The 13,700-nt window shown below is 41.2% G+C and overlaps 1 protein-coding gene across 1 annotated transcript in view; it reads right to left on the bottom strand.

The window, feature by feature from the left end:
• The window catches only part of PLEKHM2 (pleckstrin homology and RUN domain containing M2), an 84,282-nt gene that overhangs the window by 15,588 nt on the left and 54,994 nt on the right, over positions 1-13,700 (bottom strand). The window contains 4 exon segments of the mRNA XM_053690244.1: positions 2,021-2,200; positions 9,442-9,601; positions 9,769-9,834; positions 11,445-11,635. Coding sequence (XP_053546219.1) covers positions 2,021-2,200; positions 9,442-9,601; positions 9,769-9,834; positions 11,445-11,635 — 597 coding nt within the window.

The raw sequence follows: 13,700 nt of genomic DNA, 5'->3' as shown, positions 1-13,700 counted from the left end.
TTATATACCTCAGAAAGGGTATATACTTGCTGCATAAAAGTTGAAACTTATAACTGAGTAGCCTCACCAATATTAGTGGGCAAGAACTCTACTTGCGATACAATATGAAGTCTGCAGAAAAAACAAACTTATAAACTGCAGGATGTTTATTGCAACATTAAACGGTAGAAAAACATTAAATAAAATGTCAAAATCTGTAGTGCCTTCCAAAGACCACCAGATTATTAAAAGGTACCCCAGACCTTGTCCTCTGGGACTATTATACCAGAATAATATCATCAGCCCTGCAAAATTTTAGCTTTAAAATGTACCCTAATGGCGTTTCTACGGTAAAGTAGCTTAACATAATAAAAACTCCAGCTCCTAGTAAAACCAAACATCGTAAGTTCGTCAAGCAAACTCCGTTCTGACGGAGAACCAAGTGGAAGGCGTGTCCCTGTTCAGACACATCGTTCCGTTCAGAAATAAAAATGGCGTCGATTCGCCATGCAGACAGCCGAAGATGAGGGCGGGAACCCACAGAAATAGCGTGCAAGCAACTTAGCTGCGCGTAGAAATCTAATAAAAAATTTTGCATCACCCACTCCCATAAGAAAACTAAACGTTTCATGAACCTCTAGGACAATAAAATTTGAAAAAGTCGTACACATATTAAAGACTATTTTAAACAGTACTCTCCGATGCTTAAGCTAGGAGCCGCGTGCCAAAAGGTATAAGTCCGGAATTAAACCAGAACATTAACTAAATCTGAGCCTCCGGAGCCGTTACACACAGTCTGTCTCTGTCACAAAGTCCAGAACTAAACCAGAACATTTTTAGCCTCTCTCAAAGATTGTACGTCCCCAGTGCCTGCACATACTGCCTACTAAAATCCTATTAACCCCACATAGGATTGTTAGTGCTTAACGTTCCAAAAACAGACTTAACTGCTACAGTGCCATATTCTCCACAAGAAAATAAAACTAGGCACTTACCTGAAGATCAATCTGCCCAGGAGCAGGGCAGCTCACATGGTATGAGAGGTCATCTCCCTCACATGGGCACGTGGAAAAATAAAGAAATACTGAATAATCTAAGGCTTTCAGGATAGGGCAGCAACAACTATTTGGGAGGCGCAGTGAGGATTATACCCCAAAAGTTCCCAATTGCTTAAAAGCCACCATTGCTCTACTGAAGAGACTAACATGGACTACGGCTAAACCCCAGGAGGAAACAGAACAAACTTGCTCTGCTTCAAAATAAAAATATCTTGATTGAAGAATCTTCTAACACCTAAACTTTACCACCTCCTTGCATTTAACGTAGGCAAAGAAAATGACTGGGGGTTGTGGGAAGGGAAGTGATATATAACAGCTTTGCTGTGGTGCTCTTTGCCTCCTCCTGCTGGACAGGAGTGATATTCCCAACAGTAATTACCTCTTAAGGACATATGACGGAATTTTTCCGTCATAAAACAATTGAGCAAACTGAAAGCCGTGTCCTTAAAGGGTTAATGATGATCCGTGGACTCATCGTGTTATTAGAAAGAAAATGTGTTTACTGTCCCTTTCAAACCGTGATTTGCTTAAAGGGGCGTGTTTAAAAAGAGGATGCAATTTTAAACAACGTTCAAATTGACTTTTACTATTTAATTTGTTTCATTCACTTGATATCTTTTGATGAAAAGCATATCTAAATAGGCTCAGCAGCTGCTGATTGGTGGCTGCACATAGATGCCTTGTGTGATTGGCTCACCAATGTGCATTGTTATTTCTTCAACAAAGGCTATCTAAAGAATGAATACAATTAAATAGAACTACATTGGAAAGTTGTTTAAGATTGTATTCTCTATCTGAATCATGAAAGAAATTGTTTGTGTTTCATGTCCCTTTAATGTTTTGATCATTTATTTACTAAGACACCAGGACAAGTATTTCAGAGATTGGAGGGTACTAAAGTAATTGGAGTGTTCTGCAGCGTCACTCACATGGTGCCAGGGTGTGAACCCAGACCCCCTCCCCCGCACGTGCCCACCACTTACCAGTATACAGTATTCCTTGCCATGCTTGGTGCTCAGGGAAGCGACATCACACAGCTCAGAGATCCCCAGGGCTCGGAAGAAGCTGGTCTGGCAGTCCTGGTGGCAGGTGATCACCTTATCCTCAGTTAGCACTAGGCAGCAGGGGAGGCACAGGGAGGGAGCCACTCCCATAGGGATAACCTGTGAGATACATAGAAAATGGCAACTAAATTACGTTAGTAGTGCAGACGGAGCCGGATAGACACTCTTTACTGAGTATGTACTGTACATAAAAACAAATGTAAAAGTAGTGGTTGCCGGTACAGTAAAGTTTCTGCTTTATCCTCCATCTGTTATCTTTTAGGAATTAAGGGGACACTAAAGTCAACATTAAACTTTTATGATTCAGATAGAGAATGCAGTTTAAGAGACTTTCCAATTTTTCATTTTTTTCTCTCAAAACCAACAAAATAGGAGAAAATAAAAGCGGAAAGAAAGAAAGCTCATTGGCCGCGCAGGGCTATAGAGCAGGTTAACATAGATTTAACTAAATTTGCATCTGAATATTACGGATTACAAAGTTAAATAATAACATAAAAAGAAAATGTTCAGGCTAAATTAATTCATTAGCCACATATGGCAACAGAAATACATAACATAGAATTTAACATGATCTATGTATGGACTTTGAAAAAAATGACAAAATTAAAATTGTCCATATAATTACACCTTTATTTATTATTGACTTCCTAGTTTTTATTTCCCCTCTCAGTGCATCGAGAGAGAGAGAGAGAAAAAATTACAATAAAGTTAAGGTCAATTTGGATGAACTAGTGCCGGTTTTTAATAAACCTATTAAAAACAAGGGCACTTTAATTCATCAAAATTGACATTTCACTCCTTGTCTTCAAAAACGTAACTTTTAATCCTGAATGCAGCTCCAGCGATTCCCCCGGCCGTTGGAAGCCTCTTCTGACGCCAGAAATGACGAATCCAGCTTCCTCCAATCACGGCTTTACCCCCGGGGGGATCGTGGCCTGATGCAACGCCGTGATTGGAGGAAGACTGATTTGTCATTTTGGACCCGCAAAGAGGACTTGCGACGGGCGGAGGAAGCGCTGCAGTGGCTGACACGATTAAAAAGGTACGTTTTTGAAGAAAAGGAGTGAAATGTCAATTTTGATGAATTAAAGTGCCCTTGTTTTTAAAAGGTTTATTAAAAACCAGGTACTAATTCATCCAAATTTATCTAAATCTCTGGACTAACACGGCTAATCCAATCAACGTTGAAAAAACAATATATACACTAGAACAATACAGTGTAGATCTGAATAATGAGCAAGATATTTATTCTTTTTTCAAGAAATGGTCTCTGTTTAGAGCTTTCCTCCTAATCAAAGGGACCACCTTATTTATCCCTTTAGAAATACTGAAATAGTTTTATTGGGGATTTGGTAAAGAATTCCTCAGATCTCTCCGCTTCTTTTTTTTTTTGTTTCTCCTCCTCCCAACCCCTACAGCTCATTTAGCTTGAAGAATAGGTTATTACACAAAGCTTGACTTTATTTTTCATGTGTGTTTGAAATGTATTAATTTCATACATTATTGTATCATTGTGATATTCTGCAATTTGTTTTCTTTTGTAAACAATGAATGTGCTGTAATGCATAATCTAATGTTTTTTTGTCAGATTTATTTTAAGTTGTTTATGCTGTTATTGATATGTAAAAACCAATAAAAACTAAATGAAATAAAATAAAAAAAACCCAGGACTACAGTGTATTGGTTCAGATTTTGTGAGCCTGCATCTAGTTTGCTTGTACGCTGTGTATAATAACACTGTGATCCGTGACACGCGGCCCTAACACCAGCCAGGAGAGTCAGAAAGAAAACACAATTTAAGCTTACCAGATAAATTCCTTTCCTTCCTGGAAAAGAGTCCACGACTTCATTCCTTACTGTTGGGAAATAAAACACCTGGCCAACAGGAGGAGGCAAAGACACCCCAGCCAAAGGCTAAAATATCCCTCCCACTTGCCCTATCCTCCAGCCATTCTGCTGAGGGAACAGGGAAAAGTAGGAGAAACATCAGGGTATAAAGGTGCCAGAAGAAATAATATAAAAAAGGAGCCGCCCAACAAAAATAAATTACAGGCGGGGTCATGGACTCTCCCTGCCAGGAAGGAAAGGAATTTATCTTGTAAGCATGAATTATGTTTTCCTTCCATAAGGAAGGGAGAGTTCACAACATAATTCCTTACTTTTGGGAATACTATACCCAAGCTCCAGAGGACACTGAATGAATAACGGGTGGGAACAGAAGAAAAGAGGTGGACCCTATTCTGAGGGCACCACAGCCTGCAAAACTTTTCTCCCGAAAGCTGCTTCAGCCATAGCAAACACATCAAACTTGTAAAATTTAGAAAAAGTGTGTAAGGAGGACCAGTTAACCGCCTTACAAATCTGATCCATTGAGGCTTTGTTCTTAAAAGCCCAAGAGGAAGCCACTGCTCTAGTGGAAAGAGCCGTTATCCTCTCAGGAGGCTGTCGTCCCGCTGTCTCATAAGCTAAGCGGATGACACTCCTCAACTAGAAAGATAGAGAAGTCATAGTATCCTTCTGCCCCCTAAGCTTCCCCGCAAAAATGACTAACAAAGAGGAAGATTGTCTGAATTCCTTAGTAGCCTGAAGATAGAACTTAAGGCACGAACCACATCTAGATTGTGAAGCAAACGTTTCTTTGCTGAAAAAGGATTAGGACACAAGGAACAAGATTGAGGCTCCAAGGCAGAGCCCCAGATCTAAACACAGGTCTGATCCTAGCCAGAGCCTTAAAAAAGGACTGCACATCCGGAAGCTCAGCCAATCTTTTGTGCAGTAACACCGACAGGGCCGATATCTGTCCCTTCAGGGAACTAGCAGATAAACCCTTCTCCAGTCCATCCTGGAGGAAATATAAAATTCTGGCAACCTTAACCTTATGCCAGGAAAAACCACGCTCTTCCCACCAGTACAAATAAGTCATCCACACCTTATGGTAGATACGACAAATAACTGGTTTACGAGCTTGAACCAGTGTCGATAACACTCTGAGAAAACCCACTCTTGGCCAAGACTAAGCGTTTAATCTCCACGCAGTCAGCCTCAGAGAATCTAGATTTTGATGAACGAAAGGACCCTGTATCAGCAGATATCTGCGACAAGGTAACCTCCACTGAGGAGATGAGGACATCCCCACCAGATCCGCAAACCACGTCCTTCGCGGCTACGACGGAGCAATCGGAATCACAGATGCTCGCTCCTGCTTGATGCGAGCCACCACACGAGGGAGAAGCGGTAATGGAGGAAAAATATATAGGAGTCTGAACCTCCATGGTACTGATAGGGCATCTATCAATTCCGCCTGAGGACCCCCCGAACCGTACCTGGGTAGCTTGGTATTGAAGCAGGATGCCATGAGATCTATCTCCGGCGTCCCCCACTCGCTGCATATCACTGCAAAACACCTAGGGGTGAAGAGACCATTCCTCTGGGTGAAAGGATTGCCTTCTGAGGAAGTCCCCTTCCCAGTTGTCCACACCTGGAATGTAGATTGCTGACAGCGTACATTTGTCTCTGCCCACTCTAGTATCTGAGATACTTCTCTCATCGCCAAGGAACTTCTCATACCCCCTGATGGTTGATTTAGGCAACCAAGGTTATATTGTCTGATTGGAATCTGATAAACTGAGACGATCCCAGAAGGGGCCACGCCTTCAAGGCATTGAAGATTGCCCAGAGTTACAAAATATTGATCGGAAGGGAGGACTCATCCTGAGTCCACAGACCTTGTGCCTTCTTGGCACCCGAAACAGCTCTCCAGCCGGAAAGGCTTGCGTCCGTAGTCACAATCTCCCAGGACGGTCTCAAAAAGCATGTACCTTGGGACAGATGATCTGGACAGAGCCACCAGGAGAGCGAGTCTCTCGACAGGCTGTGCAGCACAATCTGTTGAGACAGATCTAAATGGTCGCCGTTCCATTGGCTTAGCATGCATAGTTGTAAGGGTCTGAGATGGAATCTGGCAAAAGGAATGATGTCCATGCAGGACACCATGAGTCTGATTACCTCCATACACTGAGCCACTGAGGGTCTCAAGGAAGCCTGGAGGGCAAGACATGCAAAACTTAGCTTGCAACATCTCTGATCTGTGAGGAATATTCTCATGGATATGGAGTCTATTACAGTTCAAAGAAAATTCATCCTTGTACTTGGAGTAAGAGAACTCTTTTCCAAGTTCATCTTCCATCCATGTGATCGAAGAAGATTGAGAACGGACTCCGAATGTTCTTCCGCTAGACGAAAAGATGGTGCCTGTACCAAGATATCGTCCAGGTAAGGCGCTACTGCAATACTTCGTGTTCTGGCAACGGCTAGAAGAGCCCCCAGAACCTTTGTAAATAGCCTTGGAGCAGTAGCTAGGCAAAACGGAAGAGCTATGAACTGGAAGTGATGGTCCAGAAAAGCAAACCTCAGGAACTGTAAATGTTCCCTGTGAATCGGGATGTGAAGGTATGCATCCTTCAAGTCTATTGTGGTCATAAACTGTCCTTCTTGAACCAGAGGAAGGATTTACTGTATTGTCTCCATCTTGAAAGAGGGAACACTCAGAAACTTGTTTAGGCACTTTAGGTCCAGAATTGGATGAAAAGTTCCCTCCTTCTTTGGAACCACGAAAAGGTTTGAATAAAACCCCAAACCTCTTTCTGCTGTAGGTACCGGGACAATTACTCCCAGAGAGGAGAGATCCTGCACGCAACCTAAGAAGGCAACCCTATTTTTCGGTCTTGTAGACAGACTGTACCTGGGTGGATGAGACTTGAATCCTATTCTGTATCCTTGAGATACAACCTCCAGGACCCGAGGGTCCTGTACATTCTGGAACCAAGCATATGAAAAAAGAGAGACACAGTCTGCCCCTTACTCGATCCGATCCCGGATCGGGGGCTGCCCTTTCATGCTGATTTATTCTCGGCAGGCTTCTAAGTCTGTTTGGACTTATTCCAGGAGTGAGCCGGCTTCCAAGTACTCTTGGGCTGCTCGGACTTGGAAGAACACTGCTGTCGTTGTGACTTGTCAGCATGAAAGGAATGAAAATTAGACATTTGAAGTCCCTTAGGCCTATTCTTTTTATCCTGCGGTAGGAAGGCACCCTTCCGTCCGGTAACCGTAGAGATAATGGAGTCCAGCCCTGGACCCAATAAAATCTTCCTCTTGAAGGGAAGTGAAAGGATTCTTGATTTAGAAGTCATATCCGCAGACCAAGACTTCAACCAGAGAGCCCGGTGGGTTAGAACCGCAAAACCAGCAGCCTTTGCATTTATGTGAATAATCTGCATATTCGTGTCACAGATGGAGTTAGCAATTCTCAGTGCTATAATTCTCTCCGCAATATCCTCAAAAGGAGTCTCCACCTCAATGAGCTCAGATAGAGTGTTGCACCAGTAGGTAGCTGCTCCAGCAACTGCAGCTACATGCTGCTGCCAGTTGAAATAAAAACCCTGTATGTTGAAACATCTTCCTTAGAAAAAAGTTTCCATTTTCTTATCCATAGGCTCTCTAAAAGAAGAACTATCCTCCAGAGGGATAGTAGTATGCTTAGCCAGCATAGAGATAGCATCATCCACCTTAGGGATGGAGCCACACAATTCTAATTGACAGTCAGGGACCGGTAATAATTTTTTTTTAAAGTAGACGAGGGGAAAAAAAGAAGTTTGCCATCTTAAATGGCACAGGAAAGGTCAGAGGAACCTTCCTTTCTTCGTAAACCCTGTCTAATTTAGGGATCTTAGGCTCCTCATGGAGTGTAGCCTCTGGAAACTCTAGTGTAGACAGAACCTCCTTTAATAAAAAACCCAAATGCTCAATTTTAAATCTAAAAGGAGGGTTCCTCCGCTGAAGGAGGTTGAGAAACTGAAGTTTCCAACTCAGAAAGTTCACCCTCTGAAGCTACAGCGGTTAATTCATCCTCGGATAGCTGGGATATAGTAGATAAATCCGACAGATATTTTGATGAGTCTAGGTCAGGAGAACTATGTTTAACCTTTCTCTTGCGTTTGTTAGAGCGAGGTAAGACACTCAAGGCTGCAGACACCGCAGATTGTAACTGCACGGTAAAGTCCACTGGAAAAAGGCCCCCTCCAGATGGAGGATTAGTTGAGCAGCGGGGGAATGCATGTGGAGCGGGTAAGGTAGAAAGGGTAGAAATTTCTCGGGACACAGATTCCTGAGAAGTAGACTGCTCAGAATTGCTAATAGCGCTATGAGTATTAGCAGGCTTGTCTCCTTTCTTAGACTTTAGAACAGTGTTTAGGCAAATGGAACAAAATTGAGCAGGCGGGCAAGCCACAGGCTCCTCACAATATAAACAGAAATTATTAATCGGTACAGAAGGAGCGGAACATTCTAATGTACTATCAGAGTCCTTCATAGCTCTGTATATACCCACAGAATGACAAGCAAAAATAAACGCTTTTATTTAAAAAAGGCACCTTAATACTCCCAATGGCTGGGGCACTCACCACCTCCTAGACCCAAACAGCTAACAATGAAAACGTTCTCCTCAGGAGTGATGTCTGCAGCAGGACCTTAGGAAATGAAAGAGACAGCACCCAGTCACGTGTTACACAAGACAGGACTTCCCCTGCTATGAAAAAGGACGCCAAGCTATTATGAGCTGCGCAACACTTCAAAAACTAAAGTGAAACCTGTTTGTTCCAAGCCAAAAAACACACACACACACACACAACACAGTCTATGAGCCTAAAAAACCCTCACATTAAGCAGATATAAATCCCCAAACTGTTTAAATAATCTCCCTGAAGGAGATATTAAACCTTGATCCTATCGAGGTATAAAGGAGCCACACTGTGACCCTGTATAGCGTTTTAAAATGTATGTAAAAAATGGTCTTAAGCTCCAGGATCCATGCTGTGGAACAGGCACAGCCTCTCAAGTGTGACAGTCTTGCAGCAGCACTTCGGACATGGACTTGAGTGTGTAGCAGCAAGCAGTGAAACTCGTCAACACTGATTGCTCAGGAGATGTTAGTGACAGTCTGGATGGGTTCGCAGAAAAAACTTTCCCTGCATCTCCAGAGTAACTTTCATCAATACAATATAATCATGAATACAATTCATAATTACTTAAAACTCCAGTCCTTTCTAGAAGGGAACATATCCATTACAGGACTATCCAAATCTTCTGACACTTCTCTGCAACCTCCTATAGTGACGAAAGTCAAAGAATGACTGGGGGATAGGGGAAGTGGGAGGGATATTTAAGCCTTTAGCCGAGGTGTCTTTGCCTCCTCCTGGTGGCCAGGTGTTGTATTCTCTCAACAGTAAGGAATGAAGTTGTGAACTCTCCCTGCCTTATGGAAGGAAAACTGCTGAAGAACTCACCCCTTTAGAAACGGCCTGACACAAGTGCAACATCCAGTCGGACATCTCCTCCTCGCTAGCCGCGCTCAGCTCCAGTGAAGGTTTGTCTGTGAGGATGACTTGGAATGAGTGGGGCCGTTCGGTGTTGTTCGCTCGCCGACAGCCTCCGCACTGCTCTCCGCTACAACAAAGGGAATCAGTATATAGAGACCGCTTGGGAACCTCTGTCCTTCCTTACCCAGCAAAACCATTACTAATCCTACAAATGTTATAATAGGACAATCGCAAATGTTTCCCACATAACTCCGAATACACACTAGATTTTCTCTCAACATTTACGGCTCTTACCCCATGTTAATGGACAGCATCGGGATAACATCAGTCCTCTCTGGATACTGATACAAGATTCCATTACTGCAACAGAAATAGAAAACATTACAAATGAACCAAAACAGACCCAGTAGCCTAGAAGTCAGTAGGTAACATTCAACAGGCTCATTTAGTCTATTTGCCTTCATGTAAAACATTTTTTAATAATTATCTATAGAACTGTGGCATATTAAAATGAAGTGTTCTTGATATCACAAATTGCATTTGCCACAACCACCTTAGCTTGAATCACACTCTTTCAAATTTAAAAATGGACAGTCAAGTCCAAATACAAAACTTTCATGATTCAAATAGGGCATGTAATTTTAAACAACTTTCCAATTTACTTTTATCACCAATTTTGCTTTGTTCTCTTGGTAATTCTTAGTTGAAAACTAAACCTAGGAGGTACATATGCTAATTTCTTATACCTTGAAGGCCACCTCGGCATGACAGTTTTTCACCACTAGAGGGTGTTAGTTCATGTGTTTCATATAGATAACATTGAGCTCATGCACGTGAATTTACTGAGGAGTGAGCACTGATTGGCTAAAATGCAAGTCTGTCAAAAGAACTGAAATAAGGGGGCAGTCTGCAGAGGCTTAGATACAAGGTAATCACAGAGGTAAAACGTGTATTATTATAACTGTGTTGGTTATGCAAAACTGGGGAATGGTTAATTAAGGGATTATCTAATCTTTTAAAACAACAAAAATTCTGGTGTTGACTGTCCCTTTAAAGGTCACAAAGTAATTTTGGAAGGTGAAGTAAAGGGACACTGAAGTCAGAATTAAAAGTTCCATGATGCAGACAGAGAATGCAGTTTTAAGAGACTTTTAAAAGTATTTTTTGTATGCACACTTTCTGAGGCACTAGCTCCTACTGAGCATGTGCAAGAAATCACAGTATATACATATATGTATTTCCGATTGGCTGATGGCTGTCACATGATACATGGGGCGTCAAAAATGGAAGTATCTAAAATTTGCTAGAAAAAAATAAATAAAAAATCTACTGCTCATTTGAAATTCAGAATAAGTGATATTGTATTATTATGCATGATCTACTGTATTTAAAAGGGGCAGAAAACCCCACATTTTTCTCTTTTGTGATTTGGATAGAACATACAATTTTAAACAACCTTCCAATTTACTTCTATTATAAAATTTCCTTTATTTTCTTCTTATTCTTTGCTGAAGGGACAGCATTGCACTACTGGCAGCTGAACACATCTAGTTAGCCAATCACAAGAGACAAATGTGTGCAGGCACCAATCAGCAGCTAGCTCCCACTAGTGTAGGATATGGGCATATTCTTTTTCAACAAGGCATAACAAGAGAACGAAGCACATTTGAAAATAGAAGTGAATTTAAAAGTGTCTTAAAATTACATGCTCTATCTGAATCCTGCAGGTTTAAACTGGACTTTCCTATCCCTTTAATGGTCCTTTAATGGCACATCAAACCGCACATCAAATGAGTAATTTAGAAACATAAATGCTACAGGTAATACGAATTATCTTGACTGTCATGTAGGTGGCATTGACAGACCTGCTCTATATAATGAATGAGAATAAAAAGACACAAGCTGCATCAGGATATAGACTCCATGGAACAGGCTCCCTCCTCCTGTATCAAGTCCACTGTTGCAGTTACCTGAGAACCACAAAGCAACTTTTCCAGTTTTCCCTGCCCAGGTAGGACGTGCTGGCTTTATAATAGAGAACTCCCTCCTTGGACACAGACTGTTCTTTGAATGAATGATGAGAGCTGATCAATCCCGAAGCATCGTCCATGGGATCTTCCCAATGCACCAGACCATAAAACAGAGTGACCACCTCAGAAGCCTGAGGGAGAAATAAAATGTATTAGAAACATCAACCGAGGATCTCTGAAGTGAAAATATCGGTATTCACACCAGGTCTTTCAAACACCACAAAATGTAGCAAATCCTAAATTTTGTAACTGGACTTAAAGGGACACGAAACCCCAAAATTTTCTCTCTTTCATTATTTAGATAGAACATACTATTTTAAACAACTTTCCAATTTACTTCTATTATCAAATTTGCTTCATTATCTTGTTATTATTTGCTGAAGGAACAGCACGGCACTACTGGCAGCTGAACACATGTAGTTAGCCAATCACAAGAGACAAAATGTGTGCAGGCACCAATCAGCAGCTAGCACGCACTAGTGTAGTATATGTGCATATTCTTTTCCAACAAGGGATACCGAGAGAACAAGGCACACTTGAAAATAGAAGGGAATTTAAAAGTGTCTTAAAATGACATGCTCTATCTCAGTGATTTTTAACCTTTTTTTTGCCGTGGCACACTTTTTTACATTAAAAAATCCTGTGGCACACCACCATCCCAAAATTTAAAAAAAATCACACATTGTAGCCTAATACAGCATATATAAATACACATACACACAAACACACACATACTGTATGTATTGTGCTGTTATGCTATGCCTCCTACAAACTACCCCTGCACTGGGAGTAAAAAACAAGCAAAGTTTAAAAAATATGTCACACTGTTGTCAGTCTGCCGTGGCACACCTGAGGATCTCTCACGGCACACTAGTGTGCCATGGCACACTGGTTGAAAAACACTGCTCTATCTTGATCAAAAGCTATTTTAAAGAAAGACTTGAATATATTCCCTTAGAGCATAAAGTAACATGAAAAATGTATAAATATCACTTCACAGCTGTTAAAGAAAAATAAAGATTATTAAAGAATGGTAACTTTTCATCACCTGTTAAAAATAAATATTACAATGAATATGAATAATATATTTAGCCTATTATTTCTGTAACACACTTTGGCAATTTGTGTTTTTCCCTCTTTCTAAGGACACTGGGTACCTTGAGTTCATACTGCAGTTATGCTGCGATAATTTGTGTAAAGGGCAACGCTATGGTGAGTTTTACATGTCACCTTAGAGCAGTGACTCTGGTGCACAAAAGGACACTGTTCTTTTTGCTGGGCTATTCTCTGGACTGGTCTGTAATATCAAAGTCCTGTAAGGTATTGCTGACAAAATGCTTTTACGTCCTTTGATTCCGTTTTTATTGCAAAGATGAGCTCAAAGGGAGATAAAGGAAAAATGCACTACTGGTCCATAACTGAACATTGAGAGAGAGAGAGAGAGAGAGAGAGATTGAGAGAGAGAGATTGAGAGAGAGAGATTGAGAGAGAGAGAGAGAGAGAGAGAGAGAGATTGAGAGAGAGAGAGAGAGAGAGAGAGAGATTGAGAGAGAGAGAGAGAGATTGAGAGAGAGAGAGAGAGAGAGAGATTGAGAAGAGAGAGATTGAGAGAGAGAGATTGAGAGAGAGAGAGATTGAGAGAGAGAGAGATTGAGAGAGAGAGAGAGATTGAGAGAGAGAGAGAGATTGAGAGAGAGAGAGAGATTGAGAGAGAGAGAGAGATTGAGAGAGAGAGAGAGAGAGAGAGAGAGAGAGAGAGAGAGAGAGAGAGAGATTGAGAGATTGAGAGAGAGAGAGATTGAGAGAGAGAGAGATTGAGAGAGAGAGAGATTGAGAGAGAGAGAGAGATAGATTGAGAGAGAGAGAGAGATAGATTGAGAGAGAGAGAGATAGATTGAGAGAGAGAGAGAGATTGAGAGAGAGAGAGAGAGAGAGATAGAGATTGAGAGAGATTGAGAGAGAGAGAGAGAGAGAGAGATTGAGAGAGAGAGAGAGAGAGAGAGAGAGAGAGAGATTGATTGTTTAATGTTCAGTTATGGACCAGTAGTGCATTTTTCCTTTATCTCCCTTTGAGCTCATCTTTGCAATAAAAACAGAATCAAAGGACGTAAAAGCATTATATATATATATATATATATATATATATATATATATATATATATATATATATATATATATATATATATATATATATAT

Source organism: Bombina bombina, chromosome 8 (assembly GCF_027579735.1).
Source record: "Bombina bombina isolate aBomBom1 chromosome 8, aBomBom1.pri, whole genome shotgun sequence".
NCBI classification, from domain to species: Eukaryota; Metazoa; Chordata; class Amphibia; order Anura; family Bombinatoridae; genus Bombina; species Bombina bombina.
The sequence above is the reverse complement of the archived record's forward strand: the minus strand, read 5'-3'. Positions and strand labels throughout refer to the sequence as shown.